The sequence below is a fragment of the Pinus tabuliformis genome, chromosome 6 (genome assembly GCF_031772625.1).
Source record: "Pinus tabuliformis cultivar Carrire ecotype Pingquan chromosome 6, CPIR1, whole genome shotgun sequence".
Classification (NCBI taxonomy): domain Eukaryota; kingdom Viridiplantae; phylum Streptophyta; class Pinopsida; order Pinales; family Pinaceae; genus Pinus; species Pinus tabuliformis.
In genome coordinates, this window is record NC_142292.1 from 2,088,519,675 (window position 1) to 2,088,544,572 (window position 24,898).

The 24,898-nt window shown below is 37.8% G+C and overlaps 1 protein-coding gene across 4 annotated transcripts in view; it reads left to right on the top strand.

The window, feature by feature from the left end:
- LOC149267588 (cytochrome c oxidase assembly protein CtaG / Cox11 family) overlaps window positions 1-10,317 on the top strand; it is a 166,223-nt gene extending 155,906 nt beyond the window's left edge. For 3 of the 4 annotated variants that reach the window (XM_089433592.1, XM_089433606.1, XM_089433609.1), the window contains 2 exons: window positions 9,536-9,616; window positions 9,748-9,930. In XM_089433592.1, coding sequence (XP_089289718.1) covers window positions 9,536-9,616; window positions 9,748-9,861 — 195 coding nt within the window. In that variant the 3' untranslated portion in view covers window positions 9,862-9,930. Of the gene's footprint in view, window positions 1-9,535; window positions 9,617-9,747; window positions 9,931-10,000 lie in introns of those variants that run through there. The other variant, XM_089433601.1, reaches the window with a different exon arrangement.
- The last annotated feature ends 14,581 nt before the right edge of the window (window positions 10,318-24,898 follow it).

The window sequence follows — 24,898 nt, forward strand, 5'->3', positions numbered from 1 at the left end:
ACAATATTCCTAATCAACGTAGGATTTCAGACATTCACATTAGCATACCCTTTGGCTAGGGTTTTCCAAAACTTGTCTAGGGTTCTACATAGTCAATCAAGAATATGAGTGTGGTGGGTAGATTTATCAAGAGATGAATCACTCAAACAAGAATCACTAAGATTCAATATAGCTAGTCATGACAAAGTTAGTAATAGATTATGAAATGAATAATCCTTTCAATCAATGTATTAAAAGCATACCTTTGTTTCTTGACTAACCTTGTTTTGAGAGATCCTCCTTCTTGCATATGGTTTTCCTTGTTTTGAGAGATCCTCCTTCTTGCAGATGTTTTTCCTAATCAAGACAACAAAGGGAAAAAGGTGATTAGTATTTAATATATAATCAAAACGAAATGAGTACATGAATCCCAAAACTAAAAAGACATGAGATACTTATCTTTGAGAGTTGTTGGGGGCTCTCTCCAAAGCTTGAGAGAAACCTACAAACTGGAACAAACAAAATGTTGTTGAGGTGGATGTTGCTTCCTTCTTCTAGCTTTATGGATGATGATCTAATGCCTTTTCACAGGATAGCTCTTGTTGTCTCCAAGTTCCACAAAATATGTGGATTTTCCTTTTGATAAGGTCTTCAATTGGTAGGATGACCAGTCATGGGCCTTGATGCACTGATATCAATCACCCAGATGTCTTCATCTTGGAATGTCCCAGAGAAAGCAGAGGAGTCCATCCCTTTCTATGAATGATCATTTCGGAACCATATGGCTCGATTTGCGTTTTGGTTTTTCCAAAACACATTTTGTACGGCAGATCGGGCTGAAAAATACGGTTCCTGCCATTTCGGAACCGTATGGCCCGATCTGCGTTTCGGTTTTTCCGAAACATGTTTTGTATGGCGGATCGGGCTGAAAAATACGGTTCCTGCCATTTCGGAACCGTATGGCCCGATCTGCGTTTCAGTTTTTCCGAAATGTGTTTTGTACAGTGGATCGGTCGTACGATCCACGACGTTTCTAGTGGGATCCATACGGATCGCCGGACAAGTGGCCATTTCCGCCGCGCAGGCCACAAAGTGGCGATTTTTTTTTTTTTTGTTTTTCTTTGTTGGGGGTGGGTCCACCTTAGGTTAGGGTGAGGAGTGAAGGGATTAAAGACCCTTTCATCTCTCATTTGTTCACTTTTATTTTTTGAGAGCTTGGAGAAGAGAAGAAAGGAGAAGGAAAGGAGAGCTTGGAGGAGTGAAGGAGAAGGAGCTTGGAGGACTTCTATCTACAAGAGGGAAAGAGGTAAGTGAAAACCCCAAACTCTCTCATTCTTATTACATTGTTTTTTGTATTTTTCTCCTCCCTCCCCTATTCTTTCCCATTCTTTCTACTTGCTCATTTAATTGCTGGTTGTCCACCACCTATATCCATATTCCAAGATGGTGTTCTTTTGGCTTCTATGTATCATTCCACTTTTGGTTTTAATGATGGCAAGGGAATAGGAATAGAAGGGAAGCAAAACAAGAGGATAGTGGTCCCAATATGAGTGACCCAATGTATGATGAGGAGGAAGGGTTTGAACAGGAAGGGGATGAAGTTGAACCTGAAGGGAACACTGAAACACTAGAGGGGAAAGCTGCATTAACACCCTTGTGGAACTATGTGAACAAAATTGAAGGGGGAAAGGGTGGTGGAAGCTACAAATTTTAGTGCCCTCATGGTTGTCATGGAGGAAAACCATTTAGTGGCTCATATAACCGTGTGAGGAGGCATCTTTGTGGGGTGATGGACAATGATGATAAAAAGGGTGTTGTGGGGATACAAATTTGCCCAAACATTTCAGCTGAACAAAGAAGAAAATACATCCAAATAGAGGAGGTTGCACAACAAAAAAGCAAGAAACAAAAAACTCATTCTGAATCAAGTGCAACCTCTAGATTTGGTAGCTCATCTTCTCATGGTACTTCTTCAAGCTCTGGAGGTAAAAGAACAATAGGGGATTTCCTGAATGTTGTTGGGAGGGATGATGTGGATGGAAAGATAGTTTGATTTCTTTGTGCTTGCGGTGTACCATTCAATGTGCTTCGCTCTCCCTATTTGCATGAAATGGTAAAGGCCATCAATGAAGCCCCAAAAGGATACTAGTCCCCCAACTATGAGAAAGCTAGAACAATGTTATTAGAAAGAGAAAGAGCAAAGGTTCAAAGAGCTTTGACACGTTTTACAAATAAGTGGGAAGATTGTGGGGTATCCATTGTATCGGATGGGTGGACAAATATTAGAAACCAACATTTGATAAATGTTCTTGGTGTTTCTACTAGTGGTGCAGTATTTATTACATGTCATGACTCCTCCATCAGTGCATCTTCCCAAAACATTGCAGATCTCCTATTGTAATCAATCAGAGATGTTAGTTTGAATAATGTGGTTCAAGTGATCACAGATAATGCAGCGAATTGTAAGGCAACATGAAAAGTTATTAAGCATACTCATCCACACATCTTTTGGTCTGGGTGCTTAGTTCACACATTGAACCTTTTGATGCATGATATTGTGAAGCATAAAGAATGTGGGTGGATTAATGAGCTTTACAGGAGAGGGAAGCAACTCATTAAATTCATCACAGGGCATACAAGGGTAAACTACTTCTATGGCACTTACTCCAAGTTGCAGTTGCTTAAACTTGCAAAAACAAGATTTGTCAGTTATTACCTCACCTTTAGGCGGCTAGTGAAGGTGAGACAAGCTTTAACTAATATGGTGTGCGCTGAATCATGGGAGGAAATTAACACTGATAGAGATGGTGCTAATGTAGCCAAGGACACTATTCTTGACATGTACTTTTGGTCACAGGTTAAATATGTTTTGCAATTCACCAAACCAATTTATTACATGATCAAGTTTGGAGATTCAGATCAACCAATAATTGGGGAGGTGTATGAGCAAATGGATAGCATGTTGGGGCAGATTAAAGACATTGTTGACCCTAGAGATATCACCTTGTACAATTATATTCGTGCAGAGGTGGAAAACTGATGGGAAATGCTAAATGTTCCATTGCATGCATTAGCATATGTTTTGACACCTAAACACTATCATCCATCATGGCTTTCAACACCAGCACCTGGGGGGGAGCAAGAGAAAACCACACCAAGATCAACAGGTTCACAAAAAATATATGATTGCATTGAGTAAATTAGTCCCTGATGAGGAGGAGGCTGTCATGGTACGGACACAGTTGAGCAACTATATGCTTAGCACTGGTCCATTTGGGAGCATGCATGCAATTAGAGATTGAGAGACTTTTTCTTCTCTTGAGTGGTGGAACATGTATGGAGGTGCTACTCCACTTCTACAGACTTTGGCATCGCGGGTGCTATCATAGGTTGTAAACACTTCTTCTGCAAAGAGGTGTTGGAGCTCTTATTCTTTCATCCACAGTGTTAAAAGGAACAGGTTGAGTTTAGACCAGGTAGAGAGCTTGGTTTATGTTCATTACAACTTGCGGTTGTTGCCCCATTATTGTGATGATGCAAAGACTAATAAAGACCTTAAGGTTTGGGACAGGAATCCAAAGGAGCCCAATTTGGAGGATGGAGTGTTACGATTAGAGCAATTAGAGGATGCTCTTATCTAGGTATGTCCATTGTGGTATGAATTTTGCTTATAAAGCATTTCTCTAATTCCTATTTTTAATTTTTTTTGTTAACTAGTGGTTTTTTTTTGTATGATTTTTTTGAGTGATTCCAGGATGATGATGATCGAGTTGAGATGCCACCCCCATCTAGTACCTTGGTTCCTAGGTTCCATGGTTCAACACCAACAACAGGGGGTTCGTCTTCATCAGTTTCAATGCCACAACTTCCACAGACACCATCTTCTTCATTGCCACCATGTGGAGGCCCACCGCCACGTTCTCTTCATGGTGGAAGGAGGAGAGATTAGTAGATAGATTCACAATTTACTACTTTTGTCATAAATTTATCATTAGACTTGTAGGCTTGTTGTGAATTTGAACCTTTTTGTCTTGGCGGTGACCAAGTAACCTATTTTGTAAACATTATTATTTGAATTTTGGACATGACAAATGTCGACAGTTGCTCACTTGCTAGAGAAATCATAATATGCTCCATGTTTTATGTTTTATAATATTCTTAAAATTTTGATCTATGTTTGTAATTGCTAAAATATAGATGGTTGATGCTCGAATAATTAATCATTGATGTACAATGGAATCATGGATGCCATATCTATCTTGATTTATGTAAAAATATGCATGTTTTCATGTCTTCTACAACTAATCTGGTATTTGGGATGTTTGTTTTGAATATAAATTCAATATATATATATATATATATATATATATATATATATATATATATATATATATAGTAGACGCTTCCGAGACGCTTCGCTTCCTAGATTTTTGGAAAATGACGCTTCCGCATCCTCGCTTCCAAAAAATGTCCCCGTTTTGTCCCTGCTTCGCGCAACATTGTATGAGACTCCATACCCTCTTTGATGCCTTTCTTGAGATGGCTTGCAATCCTTTTGATGCCTTTCTTCATTGTAGAAGATATCTTCATGATACCCTTAGAGAACCAAAGCTCTGATACCATGTTGAGAATTCAATAGGGCAATGTATATGTTAATTCTCTTAACTTGATAACTGCTTGGTAGTCTTTTTACTTATGAACTTTGATATTTCTTATTTCAATGTGCAATACATCAAATAGTTACAAAACAACAATAACAATGACACAGTTATAGTGCAGATGTAGAGTTGGACAGTGCAATAGCTAGTAGTGCAGATTCTTCAGTGGACAATGCACTATAGATGAGAGGGAGTTGTAGTGCAAATGCAGAGTTGATAGTAGTATGGTAGTGTCAGCAACAGGACATATACAACATCAGAGTTGCGTAGTGGTTGTTGGGCAGTGGCAGGGAGTCACAGTGGCTAGACATCAGCAACATGACAAAGGGTGTTACAGAGATAGGGTGTTGTGGCAAGATGTGCAACACTAGAGTTGTAGAGAACACCTTCCTCGCTAAAAGGGAGTGTTAGTTTTTGTAGCATCGGAGATGTTCTAGCCTCGAAACTTTTTGGAGAAGTTAAAATACAAGAGTTCTCCATAACCCAGAAATTGTTTCTGGAAATTCCACCTAGAAATGTCTCAATTAGATTATTAGCCTATTTTTTAATGTTTCCTAAGTCTAAACTTAGGAAAACTGGTTAATTAATCAAAATTAATTGAGATAAGGTGTAAATCATCTAGAAACTCACACAAATCGACAAAGAATTAATTTGGGCCCTTGATTAAGTTTTAATCTTGGCTGTTGGAAGTCCAACAAAAGATTATAAGAAGAAGTCGATGGGTAGATGGAGAACACACTTAAAACACTTGTGGAGTTCGATTTCCAGAGAGCAGCAACAGTTGTCGGAAAGCCAAAGAAAGAAGCAGAGATAGTGAGGGGCAGAGACAATGAGGCCAAAGAAAGTATTTTCTAGATCTGTTGAAGTACATTGCAGAGAGGCAGAAAGAGCCACAGTGAGGCTGACGCAAGGGTTGCGTAGAAGCCTCTAGAAGGCATTTCGATTCACCTAGAGAAAGGGTCGTTTCAGGTGCTAGTGGCCGAAAGAATTTCCAGAGAGCCAAGCCAGAGGACTCCAGACCAACGATAGTCAGTGAGAAGTGGATCAGAGGCAGTTCCAAGCAAACATATGTCAGGCCTGTGCAGAGTTGACGCATGGCCCACGCAGAGGTAGTTGGGGAGCCAGTTCGATTGGCTTGATTGAGCCAGGATTGCTTGCGGAGGTGAGGAAAATTCCTCACAATATTTTTGCCAGTAGTTTCTCTGTAGGATTTCCAATTTTCGGCATCCAGATTGTACTCAGAATTTCTTACTGCTACATAATAATAAAAACCCTCCGTTGCTGCACCGGTTTTCCCAGGTTGGGTTTTTTCGGGAACCTTTGTCTGAAAATAAATGTGTTAATTTTTTATCTGTGTGCTAGTATTTTCTCAGTTTTCAACGCTATTTCTTCTACAGTTTATTTGTGAAGGTTGTAGTGTGAATTATTTGGTATTTGTCGTAGTAGATAAATTGTTAATTTAATTAACAATTAGAAAAATAATTTCCAGTTGTTGCGATAGGATTTCAAACTTGAATTTTTCACAATTTCCAGTGGACACAGGGTCTTGATTACGAAAACACGGCCTTCAGATGCCATGTTTGTAACCAAACATGACATTTGCAAGATTCCTACCATCTAGTTCGAAAACCAGCAAACAAGAGAAAGAACTGTAGACTAAGACAAAGATCTGACAACCTTTTGAGCCCCCTTTTTCAGATAATGAAGAGGTAGATCTAAAGGGCTACCCCAACAAAGATAATGAGGAAATGCCTGAAAATACAGGATAAGCTCCCCCACAAACCATAGATCCCAATCAGAATATAGAGATGGAAGTCATACCAAATCTAGCAGTGATCAAAGAAACAACAACAAAGAATCAGTGAATGTCAGGAACCGAAAGAAGTCATGAAACAAAGAGCTTTGAATCTGAAAAGGATCTTCCCCCTGCGGCAAACACGACAGAGACGACACTAACAGTTATACAAACTGTCCCAGAGGTATGGAAGGAAGTAAAAAACAATAAAGCGAAGAAAGGCAAAGTGGATGATTTCTACAACTACAGGGCGTTGGCTCTTCAATGAGATTTTTCTCTATTTTTTGCTTAGTCATGAGGGCTTTGAGCCACTTTCTGTGACAGGTCTAAGTGATCCTCTATTTCCAAAATACATGTAGGTCATGTATCTACATAATGCAATTTTATTTCTTTTGATAATAAAATTATGTTTTTTTCAGAGGAAAAAAAGTTATGTCCTGTTGATAGCTTCTTATTTAATTACTTAAGCTAATACATAACATTACATTATGACTTCGTCCTAACTTTATTAAAGCTATGTAAAGTAACATGCTGCCCAACGATGGCCTATCTCATGGCCTTGCTCAGATTTGTACACCACAGTGCCACAATACTTTGGATTTTCCTTCACAGACGTCTGGAGATTATTGCAATGTGCCTTGGATTCTGCTTCACTAGGACTCTCGGGATTATTTTTCTAGAACTCTGAAACCATGTCATAAATCATAGTTTCACACAAAGTACTATAGCAGATAATACAAAGGATAAAAGAGAGAGATGATGGTGCAAAGATGTTATTGTTATGAATAAAATATATATAAAAATAATATAAATAAATATAAATAATATCAATCATAAATAATGAATAGTTAACTAATAACAATGAAGAGTCATGTCTCTAAGAACAATGGGTACCTATCTAGGTATATAAACCAGATTCTCAATTATAATAAGTCTTATATTTCATATCATTTGTACCTTTTTTATATAAATAAATTTGTCCTATCATGGATATTTATATATTTCATGTCTTCTGAGTTTTCTGCTGCATTTGTAAACTTTGTTCAAAACATTGGTATTAGAGTTTGAATTTAATAAACATTGATTTTTTTTTGGGAAATTTAAAATAACTTTGAATAAAGTGGAAAATTATAAAATTAAAAGGAAAAAAAGGGGGAAGTATTATTATAAAAATTAAAAGAATTACTTCAAAACTCTAAGTTCATCTCCAAAAAAAACAAAATGGAGTTTAATTCAAAAATTAATGAACTATGGATTTCATACATAATTTTACATTTTGGACTAAATGTCCGTTTTGTAAAACATACATTGAATATCTGTGGATTTATAAAAATTGTGAATTATGTTGTCTAACATGTGGAAAATTATTTAATATGGAAGAATGTGAAGATAATGAGCAGATACAAATGAAAGGACTAGAGGAAAATTTTTGCAGAATTGGAACAAAAATTCGAGGCATCACAAAAAAGACATAAGGATATTGAAGATGTGTTTTACGAAAAATTAATAGAAAAGGACAAAGAAATTTTGCATCTAAGGAACCACAACCATAAATTATTTACGAAAGTCAAGAGGTCAAAGGAAATAAATAAAAAATTAGAAGAAAAATAATGTGTCGAGAAGAAATTCAACGAGAATCTATCAAATAAGGGAAAAAAATTGTGCTTAAAAGACCTTAATCAAAGATTATTAGAACAAATCAGAGTTTGAAAGAAGAAAAGAAACATACTAAGGATAAAGTCAACAATTCAGAAAACAAAGAACAACTTTCACATTGAAAGAATCATAATCAAAACCTTCTTACACAAATAAAGAAACTTAAAAGTGACAAGAAGTTGCTAAAAAATAAGTTAGAACAACTTATTCAAAAAGAAGGAGAAAGCTTTCTGAAGTGGAAGACAATGTTATGAATAAAATATATATCAAAATAATATAAATAATAACAATCATAAATAATGAACAATTAGTAATTAATATTGAAGAGTTATGTTTCTAAGGACATGACCATTCGTGAACCTACCTAGGTATATAAACGGGACCTTCAATTGTAATCATCTCATATCTCATATTTTCTGTACATTTCTTATATAAATAAATTTGTTCTATCATGGATATTTATATATTTCAGATCTTTTTCTGCATCTCATATTTTCTGTACATTTCTTATATAAATAAATTTGTCCCATCATGAATATTTATATATTTCAGATTTTTTGAGTTTTCTGCTGTGTTTATGAATTTTGTTCATAACAGCTATATTGTGATTTAAAGCCATAACATGCAGGGTTATGTAAGTTATGTCCACTTGATTAATGTGATACATTACATTAAATTAATGGTCTTATCCTAATTTTGTTAAAGCTATATAAAGTGGCATTATCAATAAAGATCCTTCACGTGACATGAACATTATAAACATTTATTCATACATCCTCATTGACCTTAGGATCTTGAAGTGTCTTTGAAGTAGTTGCAAAGCTTCAAGTAATGTTACTGTTATGTTAGCCAATCAGGTTAGGCCTAACGATGGACGTTTCACACCTGAAGGCATTTTCCAACCAATATAGGTGTGCTGTCCAGGTTTTAGCAAGGCTTGTGGGCAGTTGCACTAAGCTCAGGAGAATAGTCCAGTCCCACTGATTCGATCCCAGGTTTCCTAGGTGACAGGTGGCAGGTCTACTGATTTTTCTGAAAAAGAAGAAAGAAGAGGTTACTGTTATGTTGGGTTGCAACTCCTTGTAGCATAACGTTTTCATTCAATCTATCCTTGCAGTATGCAGAATAGGTCTAGAAAGGAACTTGATTGGTGTTTAGTTGACAAAAAAGCATCCTTGGTAAAAGTTAATGTGTAGGCAAATGCTAGCTGCAAAAGGTGTGCACTTTGTATCTTTGTGCGGCTTGAGCGTCTCGCATTCTTGCTATGTTTATTTGTTTATTTCATGTAAATTATTTCCATGCCGCATCATTTTAGATCAATTATCCCAATGTAATAAAGTTCGCCAAGTACTTTGTATAGAGGAACCTGTTTTCATAGTTTTCAAACAAATAGGAAACAAGTGTTTGTTGCTGTTTTCTGATTTACAGCATATCGGTGCTGTATCAGGCTGCAATTTATTTCAATAAAATCCAGTGCTTTTGTTTTGAGGAGCAACGCTTACTTCCTGGCGAGAAGATTGACATGCCTGTAAGTAAACACCATCCTTTGATCTGCATTCTACTTTTTGAAATATTCCTGCAAGTAAACACCATCCTTTGATCTACATTTTACTTTTTGAAATAATAAAGCTAATCTTTCCGGGTTTAATTTATTTGCAGGTTTTCTTTTATGTTGATCCTGAGTTTGAAACAGACCCAAAAATGGATGGCATAAATAATATGATTTTATCATATACTTTTTTCAAAGTGGACGAGGATGAAGCGCTACAGTAGATGGCACGGAAGGTAACCAACAATAATTGGAAGAACCATTCGGTCATGCTAGGCGACGTAGGCGGGCCAGGCAATAATATTCCTCGCAGTCAACAAATTTGCATTCATGGGTGGTGGCTAACACTAATTTTTGTTGCAGCTGTATACAATTGGGTGACAGTTAATATTTGCTCAACCATGGCATGCTAATCTTAGTTTTTTCCTGCAAAGCCGATTTGTATTACTTAGTGCCTCCACAGGAGATATTGAAGGAATCCTTAAGAGCTTATGTCACTCTTTATTTCTTTTGGAGATGACTTATTTTTTCTTGACATTTTTATAAATGCAACTTTAAAGTGAATGAAGTGGGAGCTTTAATATCCCAAAACAATGTTGGGAGCTTTTGATATTTTTTTGAAAAAGTTATTGACTTCAAAATTTACAATAATGTGGAAGAGTTATCATTGTTTGGTTGGATTTTGCTATACTTTTTGAAGTGTCTGCATTATTATGCTGACAACTCAGGTTCATATTTGAAATTTGCTCTGTCCACTTTAAAATCGGTCACGAGGTCATGACGGTGTGTAAAATAAGCTGTAATAGTTCACCATTCAATAAAAAGGCCTTTTACTGAAACCAAAACCATTACGAAGAAAATATATGTTTATAGAAAGGCATTTATTATGGCCGGTAAAATTTAAGATTCAAGGGCAATTAAATTTGATTTAAATTTGTATTAATTTAAGTGTAAGTTTTTATTATTATCTTTGCTGTTTGTATTTTGTCGATTCAAAATTACATTGATGTCATTAAGTAAATTAAATGTTTACTTTTTGTGATTTGTTAATTTTTGAATGAATAAAGGATTGAAATTATGGTTTTAATATAAAATATTAGGTTACATTGTTGTATTTATAGGCGCATTTTATAACTTAGTAGGGATTTTTTGTATTACATTTATAATATCTCACAAATATTTCTTTCAAAACTATGCAATCCAAACTTAGGTCCATATCTGATTACATGCATGATTTGTGCAACTCGGAAAATCATACAACTTATGGTACATTGTCCCTGCACTTTAGACTCAACTGAGTCTTTCTCAGAACTGACATGCATGAGTTTCTCGAGTGAATCTCCAGTGAGCTATAGTAACACTGATGATGCACCATTGCACCAACTCACTACTAGACCTCTACTAGTTCCTCCAACAGATAGAACTAGTTTAACTGACTATAGCTTAGTCAAACTAAGTTATCTAATTACAATTCAAATAAACTCAATTTGGAACTCTAAAATTTAGGGATCACACATACATGACTATAAAAAGTCTTCCAACTCGAAATTCCTGAGATATTTAAGAGAATTAAACTTAAATAAATATTTACAAGTTGTTATGAGAATATAATTCAATTTTAATTCACAATTTAATTCAAGGACAAATTAAATTGGAAATCCTTGTTGTCATTTCTCAACACTCCCTCTCAACAAGAAAGGGATTATTAGCTACCTCGATCCTGTCTCTGTGAAACTCGAATTTACATCTTGATAATACTTTTGTCAAAATGTCAGCATCCTGCTCCTTTTTGGGAATGTACTCCAACAACATAATCTGCCTCAATACACAATCTCGAAGATGATGATATCGCATATCAATATGCTTGGACTGATCATGAAAAACTGGATTTTCAAAGAGTATGATACAACTTTGATTATCACAGTAAATCACAGTTGGATACATTTGTTGACCAAACAAACCAACCAAAATCTTCCTTATCTAGATGGCCTCACATGATGTTTGACTTGCATCCATGTACTCTGCCTTTGTCAAACTGAGTGCAATCGATCTCTGTTTCATGTTGTACCAAGAAGCAATGGTTGACCCAGTACTGAAGATCCCACTTGATGTGCTCTTCTTGTCATATGTACTCCCTCCCTAATTTGCATCAGTGAAGCCTTGAAGCTTCACTCCCTCTGTCTGTCTGTACCATAATTGATGCAGGAGCATAGGAAAATCTTCAAACTTATTCCAAAAATCCCAAAAAATCTACATGCAAAGGAGTGGGGTCCTTTAGCTAGTAGTTTCCATGCTTTTCTAGTTTAAGATAGGGATAGAATTAAGAATAAAAGCATTCTGTAATATTTGCTTATGGATAAGCGATAATAAGTTTTATGCATGATTGCTTTAAATCACTCTATGTAAAAGGCATGCTTTTGTATGGATAAGCACCGAGAGGGCTTATCTATTATTTATAAAATGAAATAACGGGACGCTCTGAGTAAGTCGAGCCTGAAAGCATTATCATCTGGAGAAAACCCTCTCTGTGCATCTGATGTTATGGTTTTCTGTTAACTGTAATTTGTATTTGTATCTGGTTGCGATTCTTGCCTTCTGAATGTTGTTAATGGTGATTCAGATCAGTTTTTCCTCTTAACATTGGTTTTAAGCTTGTTAACATGTTTTCCCTTATATCGGCACATCTATTTCCTCTTACATGCATTGTTGAGCTTCAAAGCGGAAACTTTGTTTTACACAGAGAATTCGTGAAAATACTTAGTCACAACAGAATTTTGGACTTAAAATTTTACAAGCTCTGGTTCATTCTCGTATCGGGTCCGAACCAAGATCGCATCGCATAGTCACAAGTGGACTAGAAAAGGCCGTTGGAATCGCCGAAGTCCGAAACTCGGATTGTTTAGATCCGAACCACTATAGAGAGGAGTGGAAAGGTTGTCGGGTCCGCAATCTTTATCGCATTGCAAGCCCAGAGCGGAGGAACCCAGCATTGGTGTATTGAAGTCGCCGACAACGCTTGCTGAGAGGCGATTGTTATCGCATCGCTAGATCGGAGCGGGAGGAGCCTAGCATTGGGAACATTAAAGTCGTTGATTGCGACCTTCGATAACACTACATGTTATCACATCAGGGAAAGGAGTGTTGGAAGGGCCGATGGTTACCGCCAACAATGTTAATTACGATAAATGCATTTAGTGGTATTAAAGTGCCGATAGTGTATTACGTTCCTTTGGAACGAAAGCCTCTGCCTATGTATCCGATAGTGTATTTTCGTTCCTTTGGAACAAAAGCCTCCGCCTGTGTATCCGATAGTGTTGCTCTATTCCTTTGGAACGAAAAAGCCGCGATTGTGTTCATTGTGTTTTAAACGCATTATCAATTGTTGCTCTATTCCTTTGGAACGAAAAAGCCGTGACTGTGTTCATTGCGTTTTAAACGCATTATCAATTGTTTTAAAGCAATGATAGACTGTCTTTATAATTCCTATGGAATTATATCCCGACAGAAGGAAATAGGCCTGTGAGATGGTTTGCCTGATAACAGGGGTTGGGTTGATAAGAGGAAAACCTCATGAGACAGTCGGTCTAATATTAGATGACTGATATAGAAAGAGGAATTCAGCCAGAAATTCAAGAAATAATATCAGGCTTCGGTCGTTTGTCCATATCACCTACACCCAGCCCACCATTAGTGGTATCAGAGCAACCAACTGACATTGAATTGAATCTTAGAAGCAGGAGAAGGAAAGTTACTATGGCTTTCAGAGTTGGAAGAGGACGAGGACATGGTGGAAGAGGACAACCTGTTGCAAACGCTGAAGTAATGGAAGCTGTGCAACATATGCAATCTAGATTGGATGCATTAACAACATGCAGAAATATAGATGATGGAGATGTTAGTGAACCTGAGGTTGAAGCTGTAGAGGAAGAAGCTGTAGCAGTTACCCCTGAGATGAGATTCTTCTAGTCAGTGTTGAGATCCACAGCTAGGCCAAAGACCGAGGTTTCAATATATGAAGGAGGACTGAATTCAGAAGAATTGATAGATTGGATTAATGACATGGAGAAATTCTTCGACTATGAAGAAACAGAAGATGAAAAGAAAGTAAAGTTTGTTGTCACCAAGTTAAAAGGCCATGCAACGCTTTGGTGGGATGGTGTGCAGGCAGAAAGAAAGAGACTTGGCAAGCAACCTATCAAGAATTGGAGTAGGATGGTAGCAAAGCTAAGAGGTAAGTTTCTACTAAGTAATTATCAGCAAACCTTGTTCAGATAGATGTAGAATCTTAGACAGAGGTCTTTGACAGTGAAAGAATACACAGAGGAGTTCTACAAGGTAAGCATAAGAGCTGGAGAAGCCCATGATACAGATGAGAAGGTGGCTAGATATATGAATGGACTTAGGATGGACATTCAAGATGAGATAAGTATATTGTCTCCTAAAACAGTAGAGGAAGCTTATCAGATAGCACTGAAAGCTGAAGAAAAACTCGTGAGGAAGCAATTTGCCAGAGGGAGAGGTACTTTCAGAGGAAGGGGAAGTCAAGGTGGTAGAGGAAGATCTACAACACCTAAAGATGGATCTAGCAGCAGTTCAACCCAGCATGCACCCATAGGAGGTGATGCAAGAGGCAGAGGGGGTTTTTCTAGCGGAAGAGGATGCAGAGGAAGAGGAAGAGAAGTAAGATGTTACAGATGTAACAAACTGGGACACAGAGCCTTTGAGTGCCCAGAGAAAGCAGAAACAAATAAGAGGAATGTTATTGTTGCTCAAGCTGAGGGGGAAGCAACAACAACAGTGACAGAAGAAGAAAATATACCAGAGAGAGGAGAATCTTTGGTAGTTAATAAAGTTTTGCTCAAGCCAACAAAGGAGATAGTTGAACCATCACAAACAAAGACTTTATTCAGAACAATGTGCAAAGTGCAAGGGAAATGTTGTCAGATGATCATTGATAGTGGCAGCATTGATAATTTGGTCTCTACAGAAGTGGTGGAGAAATTGAAACTAAAGACAATGAAACATCCAACACCTTACAAGGTATCATGGTTACAAAAGAGACATCAGTTGTTAGTGAATGAACAGTGTGAAATGGAATTTCAGGTGGGCAAGTATAAAGATAAAATTGTATGTGATGTGATGTCAATGGATGTGTGTCACATATTGCTTGGAAGACCTTGGCAATATGACAGAGGAGTCATGCATGATGGGAAAAGAAACACCTACAAGTTTGGAAAGGATGGTGTCAATAGTACGTTGCTTCCTCTGCAAGAAGAAGATGTACCAGGAAAGAACACTGATCCAAAAACTCTGTTACTAGGAGGAAAGGAATACTTGAAGCAGATTGAAGAGAATGAGGTAAATTTTGTTGTAATTTGCAAGCCCAAGGTAATAGTGACTTTTACTAAAAATTCTGATTTACCCATTGAAATTCAAGAAATGTTGGAGAAATATTGTGATATTATTGTTGATGATTTGCCAAATGAGTTGCCACCCATTAGAAGAATTAGCCATCATATAGATTTGATCCTTGGAGCAAGTCTACCTAATAAAGCAACTTACAGAATGACTCCTACAGAAAATGAAGAGGTTAGGAAGCAGGTGCAAGAATTGCTTGATAAAGAGCTGATCAGAGAAAGCTTGAGTCCTTGTGCAGTGCCAACAGTGTTGAGTCCAAAGAAATATGGAGGCTAGAGAATGTGTACAGATTCAAGAGCCATCAATAAAATCAAAATCAGGTACAAATTTCCTTTACCTAGAATTGAATATTTAATGGATTGCTTGAGTGGAGCAAAGTATTTTTCAAAACTAGATCTTAAAAGTGGGTATCATCAAATAAGGATAAGAGAAGGGGATGAGTGGAAAAACGATTTTAAGACAAATGAGGGATTGTATGAGTGGAGAGTAATTCTTTTTGGGTTGTCAAATGCACATGTACGTTTACGAGACTCATGAATGAAGTTTTTAAAGATTTCATTGTTAAATGTGTAATAGTATATCTGGATGATATATTAGTTTACAACAGGTCTAAGGAGGAGCACATGAGACATCTGAATTATGTCTTACAAAGGTTACAACAGGAGAAATTATTGTTGAATTTGAAGAAGTGTTCATTCATGAAAGAAGAGCTAGTGTACTTGGGTTTTGTAATTTCCGCTGAAGGGCTGAAGATGGATCCGGAGAAGATCAAGGCAATCATGGAGTGGCCTTCACCCAAGAGTGTTTTTGAGGTAAGAAGTTTTCATGGTCTTGCTAGCTTTTATAGAAAATTCATTAAGAATTTTAGTAAGATTAGTGCACCTATTATTGAGACCATAAAGAAAGATAAACAACCATTTAAATGGACTGCTGAAGCAGAAAAGAATTTTCAGCTGTTAAAGAAGAAAATCACTGAAAAGCCTATTTTGGTTCTACCTGATTTTAGTAAACCTTTCCAAGTGAAGTGTGATGCCAGCGGAGAAGCTATTGGAGGTGTTTTAAGCCAGGAAGATAGACCTATAGCCTACTTTAGTGAAAAGTTAAATGATTCCAAAAAGAAGTATTCTTATGATAAGAAGTTCTACGCAGTTGTACAGTCATTAAAGAAATGGAGGCATTATCTAATGTCAAAAGAATTTATCCTTTACTCAGATAATCATGCACTACAATATATTATGCAGCAGCCAAAGCTTAGCCAGAAACATGCCAAATGGGTAGAGTATCTTCAAGGTTTCCATTTTGTTTTGAAGCATATAAATGGCCAATCAAACAAAGTTGCAGATGCCTTAAGTAGGAGGAATGTATTATTTCAAGAGAGTCAAATCCAAGTGTTGGGTTTTGATTTTCTTAAAGAATTGTATGAAACAGATCCAGATTTTAAAGAGGCATTTGAAGCTTGTAAAAATCCTGTTTTGATGGATAGGAGTAGATGGTTGGATTACTTCTTACAAGATGGACTGTTGTTTAAGAAAAATCAGTTGTGCATACCAAACTGTTTAATGAGGGAGAATTTAATCAAAGAAAAACATAGTGGAGGACTTGCAGGACATTTTTGTGTAGAGAAGACTTTTGAATAGTTGAACAAATTTTATTTCTGGCCAAAAATGAGATCTGAAGTGGAGAAGTATGTGAAAAGTTGCAAAGTCTGTCAATATGCAAAGGGAAGGAGCCAAAACACAGGTTTGTATGTCCCATTACCAATTCCAGATAGGCCTTGGGATATAGTAAGTATGGATTTTGTTTTGGGCTTACCAAAGACTCGGAGGTAATGATTCAATTTTTGTTGTAGTGGACAGATTTTTAAAAATGGCACACTTTATTCCATGTTATAAGACTAGTGATGCTTCTCACATTACTAATTTGTTTTTTAAGGAGGTTGTAAGATTGCATGGGTTGCCTAAGGGTATTGTCTCAGACAGGGATTCCAAATTTGTTGGACATTTCTGGAGGACACTATGGAAGATTCGGAACTATATTAAGTTTCAGCTCTGTTTATCATCCACAAACTGATAGACAGACTGAAGTTGGGAATAGGAGTTTGGACAATTTTTTAAGAAGCTTTACTGCAGAACATCCAAAGCAATGGGATCAAGTGTTGGCACAAATTGAATATGTATATAATGACTCACCTAACAAGAGTACAGGACAAAGTCCATTCCATATTGTTTATGGAATGCATCCAAGAGGAGTATCTGAGTTAAGAAACTTGGGAAAAGAAGAGATGAGAAGTGCAGAGGGTGAAGATTTTGCTTTAGAAATGCAAGCAATACAAGAACAAGTGAAACAACAGCTGTAGGATAGCAATATCAAGTACGAGACCAGAGCAGACATGAGAAAAAGAGAGGTGAATTTTGAAGTTGGAGATCTGGTTTTAGCACATCTCAGAAAGGAGAGGTTTCCAAAGAGGGAGTATAACAAATTGAAGTTCAAAAAAATTGGACTGTGCAGAGTGTTGAGAAAATTTTCTGCAAATGCCTATGAGATTGAGTTACCCCCTGATGTTGGAATATCACCAATTTTTAATGTCGCAGACCTGTCCAAGCATGAAGGTGAAACTGCAAATGATATAGCACAAGATCAAGAGACCCAAGAGATTGACTAGGTAAAACAGTTACCCACAACAAAGAATTTGCAGCCAGAAAGAATTCTGGACAAGAAGGTGGTTAAGAAAACAAGGGGACAAGAGTACTTCCAGTATTTGGTAAAATGGAAGGATATGCCAACTGCTGAAGCTACTTGGGTTACAGAAGACATGCTACAGAAACTGGGCAGTTCTGTAAATGAACTCATGGACAGGAGCCCATGAAGAATTTTTCCTCAGGACTCTGATGCAGGAGCATGTGACTTGGAGGGAAAATCTTCAAACTTATTCCAAAAATAAAAAAAAATCTACAGGCAAAGGAGTGGGGTCCTTTAGCCAGCAGTTTCCATGCTTTTCTAGTTTAAGATAGGGATATAATTAAGAATAAAAGCATTCTGTAATAATTGCTTATGGATAAGCGATAATAAGTTTTATGCATGATTGCTTTAAATCACTCTATGTAAAAGGCATGCTTTTGTATGGATAAGGACCGAGAGGGCTTATCTATTATTTATAAAATGAAATAACGATACGCTCTGAGTAAGTAGAGCCCGGAAGCATTATCATATGAAAAAAAAAACCCTCTCCGTGCATTTGATGTTATGGTTCCCTGTTAATTGTAATTTGTATTTGTATCTGGTTGCGATTCTTGCCTTCTAAACGTTGTTAATGGTGATTCAGATCATTTTTTCCTCTTAACATTGGTTTTAAGCTTGTTAACGTGTTTTCCCTTACATCGACACATCTATTTCCTCTTACACGCATTGTTGAGCTTCCAAGCGGAAACTCTGTTTTACACAGAGAATTCGTGAAAATACTTAGTCGCAGCATAATTATGGACTTAAAATTTTACAAGCTCTGGTTCATTCCCGTATCGGGTCCGAACCAAGATCGCATCACATAGTCACAAGTGGACTAGAAAGGGCCGTTGGAACTGCCGAAGTCCGAAACTCCGACTGTCCGGACCCGAACCACTATAGAGAGGAGTGGAAAGGTTGTCGGGTCTGCGATCTTTATCGCATCGCAAGCCCGGAGCGAAGGAACCCAGCATTGGTGTATTGAAGTCGCCGACAGCGCTTGCCAAGAGGCGATTGTTATCGCATTGCCAGATCGGAGTGGGAGGAGCCTAGCATTGGGAGCATTAAAGTCGTCGATTGCGACCTCCGATAACACTACGTGTTATCGCATCGGGGAAAGGAGTGTTGGAAGGGCCGATGGTTACCGCTGACAGTGTTAATTACGGTAAATGCATTTAGTGGTATTAAAGTGTCGATAGTGTATTCCGTTCCTTTGGAACGAAAGCCTCCGCCTGTGTATCCGATAGTGTTGCTCTGTTCCTTTGGAACGAAAAAGCCGTCACTGTGTTCATTGCGTTTTAAACACATTATCAATTGTTTTAAAGCAACGATAGACTGTCTTTATAATTCCTATGGAATTATAGTCCCGACAGAAGGAAATAAGCCTGTGAGATGGTTTGCCCGATAACAGGGGTTGGGGTGATAAGAGGAAAACCTCATGAGACAGTCGATCCAATATTAGATGACTGATACAGAAAGAGGAATTCAGCTAGAAATTCAAGAAATAATATCAGGCTTCGGCCGTTTGTCCATATCGCTTGCACTCAACCCACCAATAATCCATACTGAGTAATGTCTCTGAGGTATCTCAACACATGCTTGGTCGCCTTCCAATACAGCTTGGTAGGCCTAACCATCGCTTGACTAAGCTAGTTAATTGCATAGCACATGTTCGGTCGTGTGTTCACCAAATGCATGAGTGAACCCACAATCTGCTTGTAAACAGTAGCTTCCATTATTTCACACGAAGTAGTGTCCTCCTTCCTCTAGTTACCTGCTAGAGGAGTCTCCATGGGTTTACTGCTCTCCATGTGGAACCTCTTGAGTATCTTGTTGGCATACATACCCTGACACACAAATAGTTCCCCATCACCCTTCCATACTTCTATGCCCAGAAAGTAATGCATGAGCCCCAAGTCCTTCATCTCGAAGTCTCTTGCAAGATCCTCCTTGCAAGACTTGATCAACTTATCACCGCATGTCAAAATCAAATCGTCAACATATAACACAATAATCAACAATTTACCTTCCACCACAATATGGTACAGGTTCGCATCTGCTTGAATTTTGGTGAAGCCCAACCCGATGAAGTAGCTACTGACCCTGGTGTACCAAGCACGGGGTGCCTGCTTCAGCCCATACACCGCTTGCTTGAGTCGGCACACATGTGAGTAACGGTCAAAGGTCTCAAAACCTTCATGTTGTTCAGTGTACACCTCTTCCTCAATCTTGCCATTAAGGAAGGTTGTCTTTACATCCATCTGATGTGTCTTCCAACCCATTTGCGTTGATAGTGCCAATATGGATCTGATCGATGAGTACCTTGCAATAGGAGAAAAGGTCTCATAATAGTCACGTCCCTCTACCTGTGAAAAGACACAAGCCACAAACCTGGCCTTATGCTTCTCCACACTACCATCTGTTGCTTGCTTTACCTTGTAAAGCCATCGGGAGCTCACCACTGACTTGTCTGTCAGTCTTGGGACCACATCCCAAACATTGTTATGAACAATGGAGTCATACTCCTCCACCATGGCATCAACCCAAACCAGTTGCTACACTACCTCCTCAAAGGAAGATGGCTCTGTCTCAACACATTCGCTCATAAGAGCCATGTATCCAGTGTACCTCTCAGGTGACCTCCTCTGCCTGCGCTGTGATGTGGGTGCTCCCACATTCTCTCTCACATCCTGCAATAAATTGTTAGCCTCTTTGGTGCGCTTTCTCCCATCTTTGGAAGACTTTGCTTGAGTGGATGTCTCCACTCCTAGATCCTTTACATGTGGTTGCTACACATCAATCTAAGGCTCCTCAACCTTAGGAGCTAAAAGCTTTTCAACCGCATGTAGCTGAAGCTCCTTCTCAAGGGAACATCGCATGGCCTTCTCCTCATCGAATCTGATATCCCTGCGAACCACTATCATCCTACTGGTCGGCAAGTACACCTGATAGTTGTGAGGTGTATTAGTGTACCCCACAAATATCCCCAACTCTATTGTTGGCTCAAGCTTCTTCCATGCATCTTTGGTCACATGGAAATATACCGATGACCCAAAAATCCTAAAGTGACCAACATCTGGTCTCTTCCCTGAGAAAGCCTCCTCTAGTGTACTCATCCCAAGAATCTGATGTGGGCTTCTATTATGCAAATAAACAGCTATGTTGCATGCCTCAACCCACAAGTGTAGTGGTAGGCCCTGATCATGCAACATCGCCTGTGCTACCCCTACAATGCTTATGTTCTTCTTTTCAGCCACCCCATTATGTTGTGGGTTATGGGGTGCCGTCAACTCTCGTTTAATCCCTTCTGTTGCACATAATTTTTTAAACTCATTTGAGACATACTCATCTCCATTATCACTCCACAAAGCTTTAACCTTCTTGTCAGACTCTTTCTCGGCCAATGCTTTAAATTCACAAAACTTTGCAAAAGTTTGATCTCTCTTCTGCATGAAAAAAATCCAACATTTACGAGAAAAATCATCAACAAATATAGCATAATACCTGTGTTTGGCTGTGGATGCTGTGAAGAATGGTCCACACACATCTGAATGGACTCACTCTAGAATCGCATGTGCTTGACTGTCTCTGTCATGAAAGGAAGCTTTGGTGAATTTTCCCAAAGTACACCCCTTGCATGTATCAACTTGCTCTAGCGTACCTTTGGGAAGACTGGTAGAAATCTGTTGCATGATTTTCAAACCGCCATGATGCAAGTGACCCAACCACCTGTGCCACAACTCACCGATGTCTTGGCTCTACACCTTCTTTGCTTTTGTGCTCAAGGCAACACAATCTTCTACCTCCAACTTGTAGAGATTCTTCACTCGAATCCCTATCCTCTTTTACCTGTCTTGTGGCTATGTGACGAAGGAATGGCTTTCCTTTATTAAACATCACATCATAGCCTCTATCCTCTAGCATGGCAATGGATACCAAGTTCTTCTTCAACCCAGGAACATACATAACATCGCTAAAGGTGAGAGGAGCACTTGACTCCCTATGAAAGGTAACCATACCCAATTTAGTAGCATTATACCTCCTGTCATCACCCATCTCGATATGAATTTGGAGATCTTTCTCCTTCAAGTAATTGAAGAGCTCCTTGTTTCCAGTCATGTGCAATGAAACTCCATTGTCTAGGTACCATACACTACCCATCATTGATGACACCATACATGCAATGAGTGTAAAGTCCAATTCGAATTGAGAGGCAAGAGCCTCACCCGCCGCTCCTCTTGAGGACTTCTTCTTGGACTTCTTGAGCAAACAATTTGTAGTAAAATGTCCCAGTTCGTGGCAATGAAAACACTTGACTTTCAACATATCTTTCTTCTTGCCTCCATGACAAGAATTTGATTTGGAATGGGATGCCTTACCCTTCCCTTTCTTTGCCTTACCCGCTAAGGCACAATTTTTCTCATCATCAATCTTTGATGAGGAACCGTCTCTGGTGTTCCTTATGATCTCTTCCTACATCAAATCCGACCACAGTCGTTCCCAATCTGACAATTTCTCCCTTCCATTAATAGAGTCCTGATAACTATGCCAACTCTTGGGGAGTCCTAGAAGAGCTAGGCTCACCATATCATCCTCGGCAATGGTAATCCCAACACTTCCAAGCTCATCTCGACAATGAGTGAACTTGGTCAAGTATTTTTGAATTGAGTCGCCCTTCTCCATCTTGATCTTTCTGAGTTTGTCCTTCAGTGCCAACTTCCTATGGTCACTACTATTCTGAAATAGGTCCGTCAATGTCTTCCACATTGAGTGCCATGGAGACTCGAGACAATGTGGTCTCAAACTCCCTCAAGAATAATCTGCCTCGCCTTTGCCACACACTTCTTCCATTCGGCCAGATCATTAGCATCCGATGTTGGTGGCTTAGGAATGTCTTGATCAATGAATTCCTTGAGGCCATTGTCTTCCAACACTGCTTCCATCATGTCCTTCCAGGCTATGTAATTCGAGTTGCCTTCCAAGGCATACTCAAGTCTCAAACTGTAGAAAGCCATTTGTCGATCTTGAAGTTTGAATTGCAAATTCGAATTTCACATGTAACCCCAAACTCGAAATCTCCTCTAGTATATTGTCTTCAACTCCGATACCATGTAGATTTTCCTGTAGATTTTGTTGAAGGAAATGTAACTAGGTTTGGTCTTCATAAATGTACTTTTGATATTTGTATTTATTCAAGAAAAGAAATATTATTTTTATAATATATGTAAATGAGTTTCTTGCTCATTGAGATAGGTCTAGCACATGTTAAAGTGTTATAGGCGAGTCAAAGAGTCAAAAGAATTGTGTTGAAGACCTTAAGGGTATGTTACATTATGTATATTTATGTATAAGAGTCAAAGAAGACACCTCCAACCAAAGTCAAGTCTCCTCATAGAAAATACACCATCAAAAGAAGCAATATATATAATTGCTCAAAACCATGACTATGTATGTTGCATTAGTCAGAAATCCAAGATGAAAATGCAATGCTTGTTCTCACTAGAACAATCCATGCACAAATATAATCAACTCTCTGTCTCAGAAGCCTGCTCTGGCCAACACTTAGTCAATTTTGTTGCTTACCAAGCCCCTATTTCCTTACGCAATTCCTAAGAGGATCAACCCATATTTAATTGGGAAATCCTTCTTCCAAAACTACACCAAGCTTAGGTCCATAACTGATTGCATTGCATGCATGATCTGTGCAACTCGGAAAACCATCCAACTTATAGTACATTGTCCTTGCACTCTAGACTCAAATGGGTCTTTCTCTGAACTAACATGCATGAGTTTCTCTTGAGTGAGTCTCCATTAGCTAGAGTAGCATTGAGGATGCACCAGTGCACCAACTCACTACTAGACCTCTACTAGTTCCTCCAACAGTTAGAACTAGTTTAACTGACTATAACTTAATCAAACTGAGTTATCTAATTACAACTCAAATAAACTTAATTTGGACCCCTAAAATTTAGGGACATGACTACATAAAGACTTCCAACTTGAAATTCCTAAGTTAATTAAGTTAATTAAACTTAATTAACTATTTACAAGTTGCTATGAGAATAGAATTCGATTTTAATTCACAATTTAATTCAAAGACAAATTAAATTGGATTTTTTTGTTGCCATTTCTCAACAATTTCTTCCATTATGTATAAAATATATAGTTGAGACTATGGAATTTTACTATAATGACACATAAATAATATGCATATATAATCAGTCTGGAAATATGCATGAACAATATGAATAACATAGTGGAGATTATATTCACATTGACTCATCTAAACCTTGTATTTATTAGGTGCCAAGAGGAAACCAATCTCTTGAGATATGAATAGAGTAAGCTAACCGGGAATTAAGAATTATGGAAGTCACCAAAAGGAGGATATTGGAGAAAGGAGAGGCAAAACAAAGGTTGAAAAGTGGGGCCAACTAGCTAGTCCAAAGTGATGAAAATATCAAATTGTTGATAATTAGGAGAATAAAATACAATTTGGAAAATAAGGTAGGATGGTTGCATGGCAAGAACTTTTCTTGAAATTGCTAAAAAAATATCGTAATTATTTGTTTCAAGAATCCCCAAGGGAAATTAAAATAAAGCTGTTAAAGTTTGTCTTTTTATTCTCCAAGGTTGATTGATGAGCAACAAAATGAGGAGTTAAGAGCAAAATTTTCAAATGAAAAACTCAAAATAGTTTTACTCTTTCAAAAAGACAGATTTCAGGTTTAAATGGATGTATGATTTTTTTTTCTAAGGCTTCTCTAACTTGTAGAAAGAATTGATAAGGATGATAAAGAAATCTAGAGTCCTCAAAAAGACAATGGGGGCTTTCAATGCTACATTTGTAGCTTTGATTCCAAAGAGGAGAGATCTTTAGACTTTTGAAGGCTATACATCAATCTCATAATGTAACTCGATGCTTAAAATTATAACTAAGGGATGTATAAATTACTACGAATGTTCCACCGTAACATTTTGTCACAACAAACTTGACAAGTGTTTGCAATCTATTCCCATGGAATCCTTTACTTAATATTCAAATTTAATATTACTAGTTTAAACAAGAAAATGTTGAAATAAATGAAATTGAAATGAAAGAAACTAAGAAAATAACATAGCATC